Source organism: Onychostoma macrolepis, chromosome 14 (assembly GCF_012432095.1).
Source record: "Onychostoma macrolepis isolate SWU-2019 chromosome 14, ASM1243209v1, whole genome shotgun sequence".
In the NCBI taxonomy this organism is placed as follows: domain Eukaryota; kingdom Metazoa; phylum Chordata; class Actinopteri; order Cypriniformes; family Cyprinidae; genus Onychostoma; species Onychostoma macrolepis.
The window spans coordinates 19754460-19773803 of NC_081168.1; the positions used below are offsets into that span (position 1 = coordinate 19754460).

A 19344-nucleotide genomic window follows, 5' to 3' on the forward strand; every position below is an offset into this window, starting at 1 on the left:
AATTTATCACAGTTTCTATCAGGTTTCATCCTGGAGTGACGTTCCCAGTCTGTTATTAGAGCAGATTCATGGACGTACCTGGAGGACAGTTGCAGTCTTGTGTCACGTCTCTCGCCACACGCAACTTTGGCATCTGTGATAAACAATGTGGAGGAAATTAATTATTCAAATTTTGGGTAGAGGTCAAAGGTCAAATTTGAAGAATCAGTCATTTATAAATCCATCCTGATTAAGCAGTAATATTGAAGAGACACCAGAAGTGTCAGTGGTGGTCATGGTTCTCCATGTTTGTAGAGGAAAAGGAAAATTTGCCATTACTGCTTACAAAAAGGTTTATAAAAACACTGGCAAACAACATAGTATGATTATACTAATAATATTGGATTACATAGTAGCCTACTGATTATTCTGCTGCATTCTTTTATTGAGATGTTACACATGTTTGTAATTTATGTTGATTTTGCACAATTTACTATCTTACAATACAAATTTACTATATATATATATATATATATATATATATATATATTGTAATAAATATTGTAATTCTTAACATAGGATCGGGAAAGAATATATAGCACATTCACTTTTGTCTTTGTGTTAATTAATACACCACAATGAGAAGAATTTACCAAGAATTTACCAGTAAAATCAAAATAAATTAAGCATATATGTTTACATATTTAAAAATCACTCTTATCACATGAACGCACTGCACATGCAGAATTATAGGCTATTTAAATCTATAATCCTTTATGACAGACAGACAGACAGACAGACAGACAGACAGACAGACAGACAGACAGATAGATAGATAGATAGATAGATAGATAGATAGATAGATAGATAGATAGATAGATAGATAGATAGATAGATAGATAGATAGATAGATGAATTTGCCGTTGTTACTTAGTTAAACAACTTTCAAAACCACTGGCAACTAAAGAGCAGGCTATGCATTGATTAATGGGATTAATTATAACTAGCGGTAAATTAATCAGAGCATAAATTAAATTGGATAACATACTACAGAAACACGTGAAACAGTAGAACGAAACATATAATGTTGCAGCTTTCCTTTATGAAGAATTAAAATGCTTGCCTCCTGAAAGAGTGTTTCAATGGATTTCCGCAGTTCCTGTGGAACAGAGACGTCCTTGGATGATTCTTGACAGATGTCAGTCATCTTTATCTCCAGCTCGCGCAGCCTGCTCTCCATCTGATGCGTTTTGAAAGTCATGAGAAAACACACCGCTATTGAACTCAGCGATAACACTAAACACACTATGGTTGGAAAAGACACTAAATAGCGCTGATAAAGCGGTTTCGCAGCATTCTGTTTGTTTTCTATATTTCCATCCGTAGATTGATCCATGCTGGAAAAGTCTCCAGTTAGTTTCCGATTGTTTGATGACTTTTAGTATTGATCAGTTCTTGATCGATGAGATGTGGCTGTCAGACTGAGCAGCGCGGAGCAGCACACGGTGCTTTGAACAGCATGAACTTGTCTCCAAACCTAGTATGCGGACTACCTAGTGAACAGCGCTTTTGTCCGTCGTAGACGCGTGTCGATTCATAGATTCTCAAATTGCCAAAATGTTGCGCGCGCCTGTGACGTATATGAATACTGTCTAGGTAGGGCGCTCTTTAGTTATTGAGCCACATCCCTTTGTGCGTGTGTGTAACGAGCGTGAAACGACTGGCGGAAAGCGTCCAAAAGCAGCTGTGAACAATCTGTGAGATTTTCTATTTCAGGTTGTTTTCCCCACACGTAGAATCAGTGTGAGAATTAGTCTGTAGCCTACAATATTTCGTGGTGTCATTTTAAAATGAATTTTTGTAAAGAGATTTTACGGATGCATTCTGTTCATCTTGCGCCCGTAGTACCAGGGGCGGTTCTAGACCACAGTTACTGGGGGGGGGGGGGGGCTAGACAGGGGCCATTTGTGCTTATAGGGGGCACAATTTGAAAATTCATCCTAACCTACTTTAAGTATTATTCATTCAGTCATTTTTCACCATGTCATGTATCACTGAAATCTCTAAAAGTAGGCTAATCGATAAAAATATAAACTAAAATTAATATTTCATCATGTTTCATTTATTTGACAAATAATTGTGTCAGGGGGCATCACTTTTGAGGGGACACGAGTGGTGGTGGGGGGGATTTATGTATTAATTAATTTTTTTAATTCGAAATATTCCCAAAATATTTCATGAAATATCTCGATTCTCAAATGTAAGTACATGCATTTTGCACCTTTATAGATTATGTTAGTTGATCTATAATGGGCGACGGACAAAGTGGCCTATAGTGTAATCTAGGCTGTTAACTTTGCATAAAATCCGTCTTTTTACTTAAGTACCAGATATGAGTGTCATACCATAAATGTAAATTTTTAATAGCCTACGACGTACTTTGTATTTTATGTGAATAAAAATATTGTAAGTTACTAATTAGCTCATAACTTTCATCGTACAAAAAGAGAGCAAAGAATGTTTACATTATCAAAGAACATTTTCACTTCAGACCAGCGAGTTCAAGCACTCTCAGAAACTCCCATAATCTCTAAAGCTGTTTACACTGAATTTAATATCTTACTTGCATTCGTAAATCTTCACTTTGTTCTTTTCAATGAGAATTCAGTCAGCCAGCGCGCTTCGGCGATGACTCATCTGAACGCTTCTGATTGGTCATTGCATTCATAAGCTCAACAGAATCGTGTGTGACTGCTCATAATGCGCAGTGCTTTAAAAACGATTTTAATTTAACAGCTGTTTTTCTTTTTATATAGTTTACAGGACAATCTGCGCATTTCACCCAAAATTGTTTGGTGTGATATGATTCCAAATTTAGGGGGGGCCAAACTTGTTGACAGGGGGCACTGCAATATTCCTAGCAGAAATACATTTTGCACGTGAAAATGTTGAGTTGTGATCTACCGCCCCCTATTGACCGCTTGAGAACATTACACCTCCAGGAGACGAACGATATTGATCATGAACTGATTTTATTTAAAAATCAAGGAAAAACTGAAAAGACATTTACAAATATCACTACGTTTATATTGATAATGCTAACAAATCTGTGACAATCGTACATGTTTAACACCCTAAAACCTTGCCCCTTCAGTTACACATTATTCTGTCATGTGATGCAGATAACAAGCACAAATCGATGGAGAAATCAAGAGCAATAGGTCACATACCCTAAACTGAAAAACAAGCACAATAAATATAAACAAGAAGGGAGCAGTGTATGATCTATACAGAGGACTGATACAGTCAACTGAAACGGCCTCTCTCTGAGAGGAACTATAGCAAAAATCAAGAGAATCCATCGCTTATTTCTTTGTCTTTGTGATTGAGTCAAAAAAAGGGTGTTTGATGGCTTCATCCAGGGTGATCCGCTTCGTGACGTCATATTCCAGCATCCTCTCTATGAGATCAAACAGCTGTACGTGGTCAGAGCTACCGGAGACCATGAATTGCTGCAAGAAAATTAAAAAGTCATTATTTCATAAGTTGTGCGTTTCTAGATGTCTTAACGGCTTCAAGTAGAAACAAAAACCTCAACTGACCCAAAACCAACTTTGTAAAACAACTTCAAGTATGAAAAACTTACTCTCAGCGGCCTGCACTGCTTCCTAACATAACGTCCCGAGGAGCTGTGAACGTCCCAGTCCAGCTTATCATGGTGAACATATCTCTTCTTCCTGCAAAATGAGAAGGAAAAAAAAAAAAAGAAAGCCATTTTGATTCTGTTTGCATGAAACAACAGCAGTATGTGGGATTAAAGATAATATAAGAAAAGGTTCAAACTATAAAAAAAAATCTGCCAATTTATGCAAAAAGATCAAACTAAGAAATAAGGAACAGCTTTTCAGAAGCTACAAACAAGATTCTTCCTCCTGGTACAATTTTTACGCATTTTCAGGGATCTGTGGTTCATGCTAATTAAATATTACATAGCTTATTATATTATAGAGCATAACTAGACACATTTGAATTAATTGTAGACAAATTTTTAGTTTTTCAATTTCCATGACTAAATTAGAGTTGTAAAATTCCCTGATATTACCACAAATCCCGCAAAAATATTTAATTGCAATTATTGAAATTACCTTGTTTTCTGCAGCATGTGTGTCGGTATAGGGCCCAGCACTCGCTCCATCATGGCCAGATGCTCTTTACTGTCATGCGTCTGTAATTTCAAAAACCACAAACTATTATATAAGCACTGAATCAACAAGTCGTGTGTATCCAAAGTGAACATAAATGAACTAATCTGAACTCAGAGGATAATGACCTGAAATAGAGTCGATCCCAGATAATACTCGATCAGAATGCAACCCATACTCCACACGTCACAGGAATGACTCCAGCCTAGATCTGTTAGAAACAGACAGATATATATGTGAGCTGTTATAGTCAATACATGCAATCATAGCAAGTGTGCTATCAATGTATCTCAGTCAGAATATCATGTGTGTATATACACACACACACACACACACACACACACACACACAGTGTATCTGTAACTACTTACCCAGAATAACCTCTGGAGCTCTGTAATGTCGAGTGGACACCACAGAGGTATGATGCTCATGTTCGTATGTTGCATTCCCAAAATCAACTACTTTCACATCAGGATTCAGCAGAGTTCTCTCATCCCTCCTCTACAATTTCAAATAACACAATTAATGCACAATCAGTTCGGTTTTTGTTAAGTAAAACTATTGAAAAATACTCTGAAATATCTAAGATTGGGCTGAATTGAAATATATGTAATGAAAAATTTAAACAAATTAGAAAAGTTCCACTAGCAACTAACTGAAATAGGTTTAAATTGAATTACTACAATTACTAAAACTGAAAAATACTTTCTATATTTTCAGTAATATAATTTTTTTTTTTTTTTTAAATAGAAATATTTTTTATAAAACAACAAAAAACTCATACATTTTAAAAATGTTAAATATTTACAGAACATGGACAATACTGAAATTGTCTGGAGTCAACGTCCTTACCATTTTTGGATTGTACTTGATGTCATACTCTGAATTAATAAAGAGGATGTTCTCTGGTTTCAAGTCAGTGTGTGTCAGCTTATTCTTGTGAAGAACTAAGACACAAAGAAGCAAAGAAACGCAAAATATTACATCAACGTTTTGTCCAAAATACACAGAAAAAAATTCATTCAAGCAAGATCCGTGACTCACATCTGACTGCTCTGATGATCTGGTAGGCCATGTGCCTGATATGCTTCATAGAGAAAGGCTGAAAGCTATTTTCCTTGAGAAAATCATACGTGCTCAAGCCCAGCAGCTCAAAGGCGATGCAGATGTGGCCGTGGTGATCAAACCAGTCATACATCCGCACACAAGCACTGGAGAAAGGAAGAATAGATATGAAATACTGCATTCCTAATATGTAGTCTGGACTTCTATACACTCAGGAGGCTGTAAATTTCAAATTAAGTGTGATATATTACACAGCCATGCATCACAGAAGCATAAATTACTTAAGATTTATTTCTTATCTGCTTTCACAGGCACTTACTATCTTCTGTCACAGTCAAGCGAGTTAATCTGCTCCAGCACCTCAACCTCAGACACAGCCGCATCACGATAGCGCTCAATGTTTTTAATGATCTTCAGCGCAACGCGAGCTCCTCCCCTGCAATAACACCATACAGTACTATCATTAACATACATGAGAACACAGATGCCTGCACTTATTATCAGACACTTATTCAACCAAAGCATTTCCCGAAAAACATTTAACATTAAAAAGCAGTCATGAAATAAATTCTATTTTCTACACACATATTGCTGATCTTGAAGGACTGGTTAAACCAAAAATGAAAATTTGCTGAAAATGTAATAAATTAAAAAGGAAAAAAAAACAATCTTCGGGTGAAACGGCATATTTCAAAATGAAATCAGTTCCATTTTATTGTATGCCACAATACAGAAGACCTGTTGTTATTTCCATTTAATAGGAACCTTTAAGTATCAGATTTGAGAATGATTAAAATCAACATGGGGTCTTCATGGGGAGCAAAAAATTTTAACATGGTAAAACGTGGCATGAAGACTTACTTTTCACGATCAATGCACTCCACCACTTTACCAAAGGCTCCCTCTCCAAGTGTGCACACAATCTCATCTACGGGTTTAAAGAAAGAGAGTTAGAAACATGAAATTGACAATGATCCATCAAACCCTTTCAAAAGATTTTGCTGCGTTTTGGAACACTCAAATTAGAAAAGCAATGCATAAATAAATCGACGAACATAAGACAATACTAGACTGGTGATACACACATCAGGATAAGTCTAAGTTGTTCTGTCACAACTGCATTTATCAGGACCCCAAAATTAGCGTGTAAAATTAGTCTGACCCCACAACAGAAAATAAGCAGTAAAAGAAATAAAAAGATACAGAAGAGATACAGAAAAGTGTGTATTCTATACATCTTGCTCTTAGCATGTCTCCACTGTGATAGATCAGGTGACCCTCCTCATCATCCTCAATACTCCTGGATCTTTTCCTGCGATGGCTCCTCTGGGGTTTCGGACCACCGCCATCATCATCACCACCATCATCATTAACCCATGAGAATCGAGGGGGACCAGAACGCGCCATTCATTCATTCACGATTGGGGGAAGTGATTCGGCCCATTCAGATACCCGCAGCAGCCAGGCCCGGCCACAGGGAGCAGCCAACGCAAATTCAGCCCACGAGATACACACAGGGCCCACCACATCGTGTGTGTTACAGAAGAAAAACAATGGCAACATATTTTCAGATGAGATACTTTCTCAAACCATTAAGTAGACAATTATAACAATTCATCATTGAAAAACATTCTAGATCTTTATTACCCCTTCATGAATGAGGTGCTTTAAAACATTTTATGTGCTGTGGATATCAAACTAACTTGAGTAAGAACCCTCTTATTATGTCATAATATTAGCATAATAATTTCATCCAACATTCTTCCTGTCATTCATTCAGACAATACTGGAAATAAGGAACTCCCACAGTGCAAATAACAAGAAAGAAGGCACAGAAAGCAGACAGTTGCCATGGCAACGAGAGGCAGACAGTGGTCATACCGAGTCAGAGTGATGGTGCCGGTGTCGGTGTCGGCTGCTCCGCCTGCTGTTGCCAGAGGATTTGCTGTAATGGTGCCAGTCTCGGTCACGCTCCCGGCCCCGGTCTCGGTCTCTATCACGGCACCTGGATCTGTCCCGGTCTCGGACTCTCTCCTTGTCTTTACAGGCACCTCGGCTGTCATCCTCATGGTCTCTGAATACAGCTCGCCCGTCTTTAGCTTCCAGCCTTTCATTTGAGCTCCTTGTCTCAAGGTAATGCCTATTAAGAAAAATTTAGCTTTTTTTAACAATAATAAAAAGAAATCATTTGAAACATACATTTATTTTGTAGATTTGCATGTATCTTTTTCTTTAGTTTCCAGTCTATTATTTGTGCTCCATAAATCAGTGCATACCGACTGATTCACATTGGACTGAAGATTATAAAAAATAAACAATAAATAAATTAAAAAAAATTGTTTTAAATCACTAGCTATTGTTTTCAATCCTGTGTCTTTATGTGTGAAATTAGGAAAAATATTTCTATACTTTAAATTTGTGACAAAAATATATTTTAGCACATATAAAAACGCATTTCTGGGAAAGCAGAAAGTAGCATCAAAACAAAAAATTCAAAACAGTTTAATACAGCTTTAATTGTTTTTTGTTTTTTTCCTACATTAAAATGCATCCTGTTTGTTTTATTTTATTGTGAGCAAAACAATGTCTATAATGTGTCTTTACCATGATTTACACAAAACACCCAATGCTAAATGTCATTCACAATAGCTCATACACCAAAAACTCTTGTCAGGCATAGGTCCATTTAAAACATAAATCATTAAATGACATTAAAAGACTCCAATTAAGGATCACAGTGCAGCCCCCAAAAATGTATTCATTGTATTTGTAAATTTAAATCTTTGCCACTATCCTTCAGTCAAACCACTAGGTCTTACCCATTTGTCAGCAAGAAGCTTTTAATAATTTAAAACAGTAAAATTTAACATGACTACTTTTGCTTCTATATTCTTTAATAAACATGAGCCAGAATAAGAATGTTGATTACTTTATACTTAAATATATCTGTTCTGCTGAATGATGACATTTTCACAAGTTATTTAACACATTAGACACTTTACTTGCATGCATTTAATATACTTTCCATGTATATAAAATAACTTTTGTCAATTTAATTTGATGCGGACACTGAAATGGGACCTCTTGTCTTTTAGTTTCCAGTCTTTCATTTGAGCTCCTTGTCTCAAAGTAATGTCTATTAAGACAATACAAAAAAATTCAATAGGTACCGACTTATTTGCATTGGGCTAAAAATTATGAACTTCACCAAAGCTATTGTTATCAGAGACTCTTAAAATAAATTAAGAAGAAATTGTGTAAAGAAAACATAAAAAGTAAAATAACATTTTTGGCACATATAAAATGTATTGCTAAAAATAAAAAGTATCTTTTTTGGGGTGGGAACGTTTGAAAGACATCCATATTGTTGAGGACCATTTGTTGACAACCCAGGCAATTCCAAATGTTCTCTGTAATGGCAAATAAAATGATCTGGAGCTAAGTTTTTTACTTATCTGGAGGCACTAACAGATTACTTAAATCACGTCTAAAAATGGATGAGACTGACATATTGAGGTCATGTTATCAAATGTTTTCCAGGAAGCTTCCAAGAAGGTGGCAAACTTGTCAAACAAGTATTATACAACACACTGCCAGAAGATGTCCACATAAGGCTCAGTGGGCCCTGGCCAAAGATCAGACATCCCTTAAATTAGTAACCTACTGGGTAACTAATATATTAGTATAATATGCCTTAAACAATTTGTTGATTGAAAAGGACTCTGAATAAATACAAGAAATTGCAGAAAGATTCTCACCCTTCGCTGTTCTTGTGGTGATGGTGTTTTTTTCTGTATTTATTTTCTCTCTCGCTGCTGAGCGAGTCTCGTCTGTGTCTCTTTCTGTTCTCCATTCTCTCCTCCAGACTCACCTCTCTCAGCCAGGGAGAGCGCAGTCTTATTTGTCTCATCTGACAAAACAAGCATAACACAAATAAATAACTTCTACATTAAGTACACATACCATATCCACGGAATCCGTGTAGGCTAATATATAGGGCGCAGGATCCGCAAATACAGTGGTCTCTTTGTTCTAACACCTCGTGTCAGCGAAGTGTTTGCCCGATGCAAATTACTCTCTTTAGGAAGTCTAAAAATGCTCAGAAGATAATAACAATAAATAAAACCGATTTAGACAGTAAAATGCATTTTGTAACACTTACTGCACGGTTAAGATTAACAAACACACAGTCAGTAATAGCGACGTCGTTAACGCGTTTAGGTGATAAAATAAAAATCTGCTACAAAAAAGCTACTACATTGTGTGAGTGAAGTACTTAGCGAATACGTAAAGCATTACCTTACCTGGCTTAAGCAAGTCCTCTCAATAATAGCAGTACTCGATGATAAACGAATTTACTTCCTCCGTCTTCTCTGATGTCGTTGGTGTGGTTTAAAATGGCGTCCGTCGAGTTGGAATGTTCGAGAGCTAGTTCGTTACGTCATCGGCTCTTTTGGGCTCACTTGCACAGAGAAGCGCGCGAGAAATTTGTGCTGTGCTGTAACTGTACGATGACCAGATCCTTTTAGTAAAGCATCTAGCCTAAACATTTCACGAGATGTTGTGCCTTAAAAATAATGGTAACCCTAATCTGTTAGACCAGCATATTTTCTTTTCTATTCTTTCTTTCTTTCTTTGTGTTTTTTGAGAGAGAAAAAAAACATTATGTATTTATTGCATTGAATTGTAGAAATTACTTCTTCCTTGCCCTTTGTGTGTGTGTGTTTTTTTTATTTCCAATCACCTTCGTTCTGCACTAATAATTGTCTCAGCTCTATAGTATTAATTTTATTACTATATTATGAATATGTAGCCTATATATGTATGTATACATATACAGTATCTCACAGAACAGAAGTTAGTACACCCCTCACATTTTTGTAAATATTTTATTATATCTTTTCATGTGACAACACTGAAAAAATGACACTTTGCTACAATGTAGCAATGTGAGTGTACAGCTTGTATAACAGACTAAATTTGCTGTCCCCTCAAAATAACTCAACACACAGCCATTAATGTGTAAACCACTGGCCACAAAAGTGAGTACACCCCTAAGTGCAAAAAATGTCCAAATTGGGCCCGAAGTGTAAATATTTTGTGTGGCCACCATTATTTTCCAGCATTGCCTTAACCCTCTTGGGTATGGAGTTCACCAGAGCTTCACAGGTTGCCACTAGAGTCCTCTTCCACTCCTCCATGACGACATCCTCCACCTTCCGTTTGAGGATGCCCCACAGATGCTCAATAGGGTTTAGGTCTGGAGACATGCTTGGCTAGTCCATCACCTTTACCCTCAGCTTCTTTAGCAAGGCAGTAGTCGTCTTGGAGGTGTGTTTGGGGTCGTTATCATGTTGGAATACTGCCCTGCGGCCCAGTCTCTGAAGGGAGGGGATCATGCTCTGCTTCAGTATATCACAGTACATGTTGGCATTCATGGTTCCCTCAATGAACTGTAGCCTCCCAGTGCCGGCAGCACTCATGCAGCCCCAGACCATGACACTCCCACCACCATGCTTGACTATAGGCAAGACACACTTGTCTTTGTACTCCTCACCTGGTTGCTGCCACACACGCTTGACACCATCTGAACCAAATAAGTTGATCTTGGTCTCATCAGACCACAGGACAGGGTTCCAGTAATCCATGTCCTTAGTCTGCTTGTCTTCAGCAAACTGTTTGCGGGCTTTCTTGTGCATCATCTTTAGAAGAGGCTTCCTTCTGGGACGACAGCCATGCAGACCAATTTGCAGACCAATGCAGTGTGCGGCGTATGGTCGGAGCACTGACAGGCTGACCCCCCACCCCTTCAACCTCTGCAGCAATGCTGGCAGCACTCATACGTCTATTTTCCAAACACAACCTCTGGATATGACACTGAGCACGTGCACTCAACTTCTTTGGTCGACCATGGTGAGGCCTGTTCTGAGTGGAACCTGTCCTGTTAAACTGCTGTATGGTCCTGGCCACCGTGCTGCAGCTCAGTTTCCGGGTCTTGGCAATCTTCTTATAGCCTACGCCATCTTTATGTAGAGCAACAATTCTTTTTTTCAGAGAATTCTTTGCCATGAGGTGCCATGTTGAACTTCCAGTGACCAGTATGAGAGAGTGAGAGCGATAACACCAAATTTAACACACCTGCTCCCATTCACACCTAAGACCTTGTAACACTAAAGAGTCACATGACACCGGGGAGAGAAAATGGCTAATTGGGCCCAATTTGGACATTTTCACTTAGGGGTGTACTCACTTTTGTGGCCAGCAGTTTAGACATTAATGGCTGTGTGTTGAGTTATTTTGAGGGGACAGCAAATGTACACTGTTATACAAGCTGTACACTCACTACTTCACATTGTAGCAAAGTGTCATTTCTTCAGTGTTGTCACATGAAAAGATATAATAAAATATTTACAAAAATGTGAGGGGTGTACTCACTTCTGTGAGATACTGTATATATATATATATATATATATATATATACACACACACACACACACGTGTATATATACACTGAACAAAATTATAAACGCAACACTTTTGTTTTTGCCCCCATTTTTCATGAGCTGAACTCAAAGATCTAAGACTTTTTCTATGTACACAAAAGGCCTATTTCTCTCAAATATTGTTCACAAATCTGTCTAAATCTGTGTTAGTGAGCATTTCTCCTTTCCTGAGATAATCCATCCACCTCACAGGTGTGGCATATCAAGATGCTGATTAGACAGCATGATTATTGCACAGGTGTGCCTTAGGCTGGCCACTCTAAAATGTGCAGTTTTACTGTATTGGGGGGGACCGGGGGGGTCCGAAAACCAGTCAGTATTTGGTGTGACCACCATTTGCCTCACACAGTGCAACACATCTCCTTCGCATAGAGTTGATCAGGTTGTTGATTGTGGCCTGTGAAATGTTGGTCCACTCCTCTTCAATGGCTGTGCGAAGTTGCTGGATATTGGCAGGAACTGGAACACGCTGTTGCATACGCCGATCCAGAGCATCCCAAACATGCTCAATGTGTGACATGTTCGGTGAGTATGCTGGCCATGCAAGAACTGGGATGTTTTCAGCTTCCAGGAATTGTGTACAGATCCTTGCAACAGGGGTCCAACATGCTGCAACATGAGGTGATGGTCGTGGATGAATGTCACAACAATGGGCCTCAGGATCTCGTCACGGTATCTCTGTGCATTCAAAATGCCATCAATAAAATGCACCTGTGTTCGTTGTCCATAACATACGCCTGCCCATACCATAACCCCACCGCCACCATGGGCCACTCGATCCACAACATTGACATCAGCAAACCGCTCACCCACACGACGCCATACACGCTGTCTGCCATCTGCCCTGTACAGTGAAAACCGGGATTCATCCATGAAGAGAACACCTCTCCAAAGTGCCAGACGCCATCGAATGTGAGCATTTGCCCACTCAAGTCGGTTACGACGACGAACTGCAGTCAGGTCGAGACCCCGATGAGGACGACGAGCATGCAGATGAGCTTCCCTGAGACGGTTTCCGACAGTTTGTGCAGAAATTCTTTGGTTATGCAAACCGATTGTTGCAGCAGCTGTCCGGGCGGCTGGTCTCAGACGATCTTGGAGGTGAAGATGCTGGATGTGGAGGTCCTGGGCTGGTGTGGTTACACGTGGTCTGCAGTTGTGAGGCCGTTTGGATGTACTGCCAAATTCTCTGAAATGCCTTTGGAGATGGCTTATGGTAGAGAAATGAACATTCAATTCACGGGCAACAGCTCTGGTGGACATTCCTGCAGTCAGCATGCCAATTGCACGCTCCCTCAAAACTTGCAACATCTGTGGCACTGTGCTGTGTGATAAAACTGCACATTTTAGAGTGGCCTTTTATTGTGGTCAGCCTAAGGCACACCTGTGCAATAATCATGCTGCCTAATCAGCATTTTGACATGCCACACCTGTGAGGTGGATGGAGTATCTCGGCAAAGGAGAAGTGCTCACTAACACAGATTTAGACAGATTTGTGAACAATATACAATTGAGAGAAATAGGCCTTTTGTGTACATAGAAAAAGTCTTAGATCTTTGAGTTCAGCTCATGAAAAATGGGGGCAAAAACAAAAGTGTTGCGTTTATAATTTTGTTCAGTGTATATACTGTATATATACATACATACATACATACATACATACTGTGTGTGTATATATATATATATATATATATATATATATATATATATATATATATATATATAGGCTATGTGTGTGTGTGTGTGTGTGTGTGTGTTAGCTAAAAATCTTGATGAACATTAATTTAACCAGCGCTTTACGCATATATCATAGAATCAATACAATTATTATATATTAGGCTATTATTTATATATGTATATTAATATATTAACATTTTATTAATATTTCAAGTATGGTAGGCTATATCTCTGAGCAGTCTATTTAAACAATACTATAGTATTTTAACAAGCCAAAAAGAAAACATTATTATTTTTGTATGCGTAATTTAACCAGTTGTCATTTGTTTACTGGTTCACTGTATATTTATCTTAGTGTTGCTAATGTTAATATGCATATATTCAGGGATGGGCAGTATTTATGATACATGTATTTCAAATACGTATTTTAAACGTATTTGTATTTGATAGGGTTGATGAAAATGGCTTCATATTTTATATCAAAATACTTTTTTTTGTAGTATTTTTGTAGTTTTAAAGTACTGTAAAATACTTACATCATATAATACATCATAAAAATGTGGCCTCTAATTGGTGCCTACTCAATAGTTTGTCCAGACTTGTTACTACACTATTAATGTGTATGTGTCCTCTATACTTATATGGCTCTCGGTAGATTCAGTGGTTGGAGTTAATACTCCTTGACAAGTTCTGTTGCTACTTTCTGATTACGTTTCTGGCATTTAAAATCAAAACATATTGATAATTTAATAATTGTTGAAATGCTAAAATATTTGTTTTCAACTTCCAAATGATTGATAAATCATTTGGAATTGATCAATCGATTGCTGAATATTGTACCCTAATTGAAGAAGCTGTTTAGTAGGATGATGATTTTGCATACCAATGCATGAATGACTGCCTGACACATAATATACACTCTCAGAAATAAAGGTACAAAAGCTGTCACTGGGGCGGTACCTTTTCAAAAGGTACGTTTGTACCTAAAGGGTCCATTTTGGTACCTTAAAGGTACATATTAGTACCTTAAAGGTACATATTAGTACTTAAAGTGTACATTATTTGAACCTAATAGCTACAAAAGTGTACCTTTTGAAAAGGTACCGCCCCAGTGACAGCTTTTGTACCTTTATTTCTGAGAGTGTATTATTATATTTATGATTAACAATCAAATGATAAATTAGTTAGAAACTAGTTGCTATGAATACAGGTGCCATCAGTTGTCTTCTCATGAATGACTTGTTTGTCATTAAGTCAGTGTTGCTGATGCAAAGGATAGGCCCTTCGTTACCAAACACCAAGTAACCAAATTAGGATACAATTGAGTCATTCGCAAACTGTTAAACATTAAACTGCTGGTTACTTTAAAACTAACTTTCATCTGGGAGATGTGAATATTTGATCTGTTAGTTGCATATGTCAGATTTATTGAGAAAAGCTGCCGCTATCAAACATTGTCTACTTAATCAACTGAGTCAGTGTAATGGTGAAGGGATAGATCAAATAGGCCAACTGATGGAAGGTTTGTGAAGAAATTTCATGCTCCCTTGCAAAAGTATTTTTTAAGTATTTTTAAAATACAAAAATATAGTAGGCTAGTTTATTTTGATACATGGTGTGTCTGCTGTATTTTGTAGTCTATTTTGATACACTTAAAATTAAGGTATTTTATTTTAAAATACATTTTGATATATCTGCATTAATGTAAAAAAAAAAAAAAACACTTGAGCCTACTCTACAACAAATTTACACCATTTTAGCAACTAGCACCTTATACACCCGTTGCAAACATTGCAAACATGCTATTTTTACGATTGTACAACACAGAGAACATTCAACAATGTAAGTCCCTCTAGTCTTTGATAAGACATCCCATAGATTTGTACATGTATAAAAATATACATACAGGGGAACAAAAGAAAAAGAAAAAACAGGGAGCAAAAATCGATCGAGACAAACGGGTAGAAGATAAAAACATAATGAATAATACACATACGAATTTATTAACATTAACAATAAAATATGACAGCTTAAAAATAAGTAGTTTGAAGTGGTTTACTGCCATCTACACACTAGATGGCAGTAAACTGTTCACATTAGGTATCTCACACGAGAACGCGGACCGAAGAAGACGGTTCACCCTCAAGAGTTTTGCTTCCGGTGTGCTTCTTCCTTTTCCTCTTGCCACAGTGTGAGAGATATAGGGGGACTTGGCCCTCCGACAAAATCCAACTCCATCCACCTTTATAGGTGATTCTTTCCTGCGCCAAAATGACCGAGCAGATGACAGTAAGGGGGACCCTCAAGGGTCATAGTGGATGGGTCACCCAAATCGCCACCACACCCCAGTTTCCCGACATGATTCTGTCCGCGTCCCGGGGTAAGTGTCCGCAGAGCCGCGCTGGAGCCCAAAGAATGTCCGCCGGAAACACGAGCCCTTAAAATTACACTGACTAATAAGTCCATTCAGTTGTAGTTCTGTGTAAAACTGATGTTTTGTACTATCGAGACTTAGCTTATGGTTAAACAGATGTTTATAATGCAGCATTAGGGAATGGTAGTAACCGGTGTACCTGTCTAGTGTGTGGAATGCCTCCAGCTGTCAGAATTATAGTATGTCAGCAAATAAAAGCTTACAGAACTGTTAGGTGATCTTCTGCTGTCCACCTTGCAGATAAGACCATCATCATGTGGAAGCTGACCCGTGATGAGACCAACTATGGCATCCCCCAGCGTGCTCTGAAGGGCCATTCCCACTTTGTGAGTGATGTTGTGATCTCGTCTGATGGTCAGTTCGCCCTGTCTGGCTCCTGGGACAGCACCCTGCGCCTGTGGGATCTGACAACGTGAGTATTTGGAGGGACAGGGCAGTCATTCAAGATCTGTTGCACTGGTTTTGAAGTGGTGATGAAACTCAAATGCTATCTGTGTCACTGTGATGATAAAGAGGCTGTTTCTGAACTTAAAACTCTTAGAAGCCCAATGAATGTGGTTGTGTATGTCAGGGGTTTTCAATCTGTTAGATGCCGCAGACCCCCAAATATGATCATTCTCATGCAAGGGACCCCCACCTTAAGATTTAAGTGATCTATAGTGTCTTGTATAAAGGCCATGTTTATACTGTGAAAAATTCGTATTATGAATGTCTAAATATTATTGTTGAAGGGCGAAGAACCACCAAAATGTCAATATTGTCTGTATAACCTGTCTGTGAATGTTTTTTTTTTTTTATTATTTATATTTTGGTCTGCCCAATTGTTGTCATGAGACCACAATTAAAAATAAACTTTGAGAGACTTTAACATGATGGATGCAGAAAAACTTTTACAACAGTAATCACAAGTAGTTATGTATATACAAAATTTAGTCTTCAGGATTTTGAAGTACAAAAAGTTGTGAAAGTTTGTGAAATAGCCTGTTATGGTGATAAACTTAAGACCAACTTTATAGTCAGAATAATTCCATACCTTCATTTGTCTGGAGTGTCAGATCAGATTTAAAAAAAAAAAAAAAAAAAAGTTTGCACCGTTACATCTTGTCTGATTAATCTGAATTTGTCTTTTGTTTTTTATTTTTTTTCCCTCACCTAGTGGCACTACAACCCGCCGTTTTGTTGGGCACACCAAGGATGTTCTGAGCGTGGCTTTCTCTGCTGACAACCGTCAGATTGTGTCTGGATCCAGAGACAAGACCATCAAGCTGTGGAACACCCTGGGAGTCTGCAAGTACACCATCCAGGTAGACCTCTAAATGCTCTTTATGCAAGTTTAGTGCTCACTTTATGGAGAGGTAGTCTTTGACCATCTAACATAAACAGGAAAAAAATTTGAATAAAGAAAAAGTCTTGAATCCAGTCTGATTAAATTTAAGGCCATTTAGTCTTCATAAATATGGTATAACACAAATCTTGTCATTTTTAGAGGTCTTAAATGTGTGGACTGGAATCTCAATATGACCTAATGTGATGATTAAAGTACAAAAGGAGATCAAATGGAAGCGTTGCATGTTTCAAAGATAATGTTTTTTTTTTTTTAAACATTGTCATATCAGCAAAATGCAATATTGATTAACCTCTAACAAGGGCTGTTATAGTTAACTAAAAAGCCATTAGGCTTGTTTAATTTCTGTTTAAGTTAAAGAATCTTGAGGGTTTTTTTTTGAGGTTGTATTGGTTTGTACTGCATGTACATGCAGTATTTAATTTGTGCATGTCATAAAGGCTTTAATATTAAAAACTCTACAGATACCTGATGTTTAGGTTTGTTTAGTTTGTGCTGTTCTGAATTCTGAAACCCTTTATTTTGAATTGTCCACAGGATGACAGCCACACTGAGTGGGTGTCCTGTGTGCGTTTCTCTCCCAACAGCAGCAACCCCATCATTGTGTCCTGCGGGTGGGACAAAATGGTCAAGGTGAGAGCTTTGTCTGTACCTTAATGTAAACTATAAAAGTCGCTCTGTGTTTTTGTAATAACTTTACCCTGTGATTAAACAAATCCACATTCATATTGTCTGAGCTCTTGGGCTCTGACGACAAGTCCTGCAATTATGATGGGTAACGGATTGAGAACATCAATGTGATCAACTTAATCAGGGCACTTTGCATGGATTGATTTGAATAATTGCTAATGCAGCCAGTTTGTTATTTGTTTGTTACAGGTATGGAATCTTGCTAACTGCAAGCTGAAGACCAACCACATTGGCCACACTGGATACCTGAACACAGTGACTGTGTCTCCCGATGGATCTCTGTGTGCCTCTGGTGGAAAGGTAATCGCATCACTTCTGGTTTTCACTTGTGCAGTTAGTGAACAGGTTAGAGGTTTGAGATGATGAAACCTTAATGCCATCTGAATCCATGTGATTATAAAAGAGGCTGTTTCTGAACACAAAAAACTCTGGGGGAAAAAAAACATTGAGTTTTCAGAACTCATTTTTAACTTTCCTATCTGTATTTACTGTTTGTCCTCATTACAGGATGGGCAAGCCATGCTGTGGGACCTGAACGAGGGTAAGCACCTTTACACCCTGGACGGTGGTGACACCATCAACGCCCTTTGCTTCAGCCCCAACCGCTACTGGCTGTGTGCCGCCACTGGACCTAGCATCAAGATCTGGGTGAGTTTATGTACATGAACCCTTCTCATTCATATGCACATGTTTTTCAAATGCAAAGATTTCCCTTTGCTGTTTTGAATATATTTGAACAAAAACCGTCTATATTGAAGCACAGAAATCAGTGATGAAAGTTCAATGCCTTCTGTAACTCTCTATGATGATAAAGAGGCTGTTTCTGAGAACTGTTGGCCCGAGCGGGTATAACATTATCATACTGCTGTTGCAAAACTGACGGTTTTCTCTCAACAGGATCTGGAGGGCAAGATCATTGTTGATGAGCTGAGGCAGGACATCATCACCACCAACAGCAAGGCTGAGCCGCCTCAGTGCACTTCTCTAGCCTGGTCTGCTGATGGACAGGTGGGTTTTATTTACAGCAGCCTTTTCCGCTTGGAATGAGTTCCTGAACTATTCCTTGCATTTCATTAGTCTGCAAATTCTGGCTGGATCAGCTGCTCCCATTGATTATTCCCAATCACTTATAACATCTGAAACCTTATGGTGACAGTCCTGCAAATATGAGGGGGACATTAAATGATTTTAAATCTGTTGCTTCTAAAGCGATGCCTGATTATAATTTCTGTCTCTTTTCTCATCACAGACTCTCTTTGCTGGCTACACTGACAACCTGATCAGAGTGTGGCAGGTGACCATTGGAACCAGATAGACGCCTTTTCTAATGTCTAAATAAAAAAAAAGTCTTTTAAAAACAACCACAGTTGACTTTGTGTTTACTTAAATTTCTCTGCCTTTAAATAAAGTACAACAGAAATGCAACCATGTGAGTCATTGAAATAGGTT

At 38.1% G+C, this 19344-nt stretch overlaps 3 protein-coding genes across 4 annotated transcripts in view; 1 reads left to right on the plus strand and 2 right to left on the minus strand.

The window, feature by feature from the left end:
- The window catches only part of col23a1a (collagen type XXIII alpha 1 chain a), a 130734-nt gene extending 128955 nt beyond the window's left edge, over positions 1-1779 (minus strand). Inside the window, exons 1-2 of the mRNA XM_058797533.1 lie at positions 1103-1779; positions 79-133 (exon numbers count right to left, since the gene is read on the minus strand). Coding sequence (XP_058653516.1) covers positions 79-133; positions 1103-1375 — 328 coding nt within the window. The 5' untranslated portion in view covers positions 1376-1779. The remainder of the gene's footprint in view (positions 1-78; positions 134-1102) is intronic.
- A 1215-nt stretch (positions 1780-2994) lies between these two features.
- On the minus strand, positions 2995-9708 carry clk4a (CDC-like kinase 4a). Of its 2 annotated transcripts, XM_058798707.1 has the most exons (13): positions 9551-9708; positions 9005-9156; positions 7128-7386; positions 6482-6572; positions 6108-6174; positions 5566-5682; positions 5226-5392; positions 5034-5128; positions 4553-4682; positions 4310-4392; positions 4125-4204; positions 3626-3716; positions 2995-3491 (listed from the first exon to the last, which is right to left on the minus strand). In XM_058798707.1, the coding sequence occupies exons 2-13, from the start codon at positions 9154-9156 to the stop codon at positions 3345-3347; spliced, it is 1479 nt and encodes a 492-aa protein (XP_058654690.1). In that variant the 5' UTR covers positions 9551-9708; the 3' UTR covers positions 2995-3344. The 2 variants fall into 2 exon arrangements, with proteins under 2 accessions (XP_058654690.1, XP_058654691.1); XM_058798708.1 differs by lacking the exons at positions 6482-6572; positions 9005-9156; positions 9551-9708 and having other exon boundaries at positions 7128-7268.
- Positions 9709-15592: 5884 nt separating this feature from the next.
- Positions 15593-19256, plus strand: rack1 (receptor for activated C kinase 1). Its single transcript, XM_058797571.1, has 8 exons — positions 15593-15806; positions 16101-16272; positions 17017-17164; positions 17743-17838; positions 18085-18195; positions 18403-18543; positions 18793-18903; positions 19145-19256. Exons 1-8 carry the CDS (start codon positions 15698-15700, stop codon positions 19208-19210), a joined length of 954 nt encoding a protein of 317 aa, XP_058653554.1. The 5' UTR covers positions 15593-15697; the 3' UTR covers positions 19211-19256.
- Positions 19257-19344: the final 88 nt, after the last annotated feature.

Coding starts and splice junctions, on each gene's coding strand:
- rack1 (XM_058797571.1), top strand. CDS start 15,698: ATGACCGAGCAGATGACAGTAAGGGGGACCCTCAAGGGTCATAGTGGA. Junction 17,165..17,742: donor TCTGCAAGTACACCATCCAG/GTAGACCTCTAA, acceptor AATTGTCCACAG/GATGACAGCCACACTGAGTG. Junction 18,544..18,792: donor GACCTAGCATCAAGATCTGG/GTGAGTTTATGT, acceptor TTCTCTCAACAG/GATCTGGAGGGCAAGATCAT.
- clk4a (XM_058798707.1), bottom strand. CDS start 9,156: ATGAGACAAATAAGACTGCGCTCTCCCTGGCTGAGAGAGGTGAGTCTG. Junction 5,129..5,225: donor GATCATCAGAGCAGTCAGAT/GTGAGTCACGGA, acceptor TTTGTGTCTTAG/TTCTTCACAAGAATAAGCTG. Junction 4,393..4,552: donor AGCTCCAGAGGTTATTCTGG/GTAAGTAGTTAC, acceptor TGTTTCTAACAG/ATCTAGGCTGGAGTCATTCC.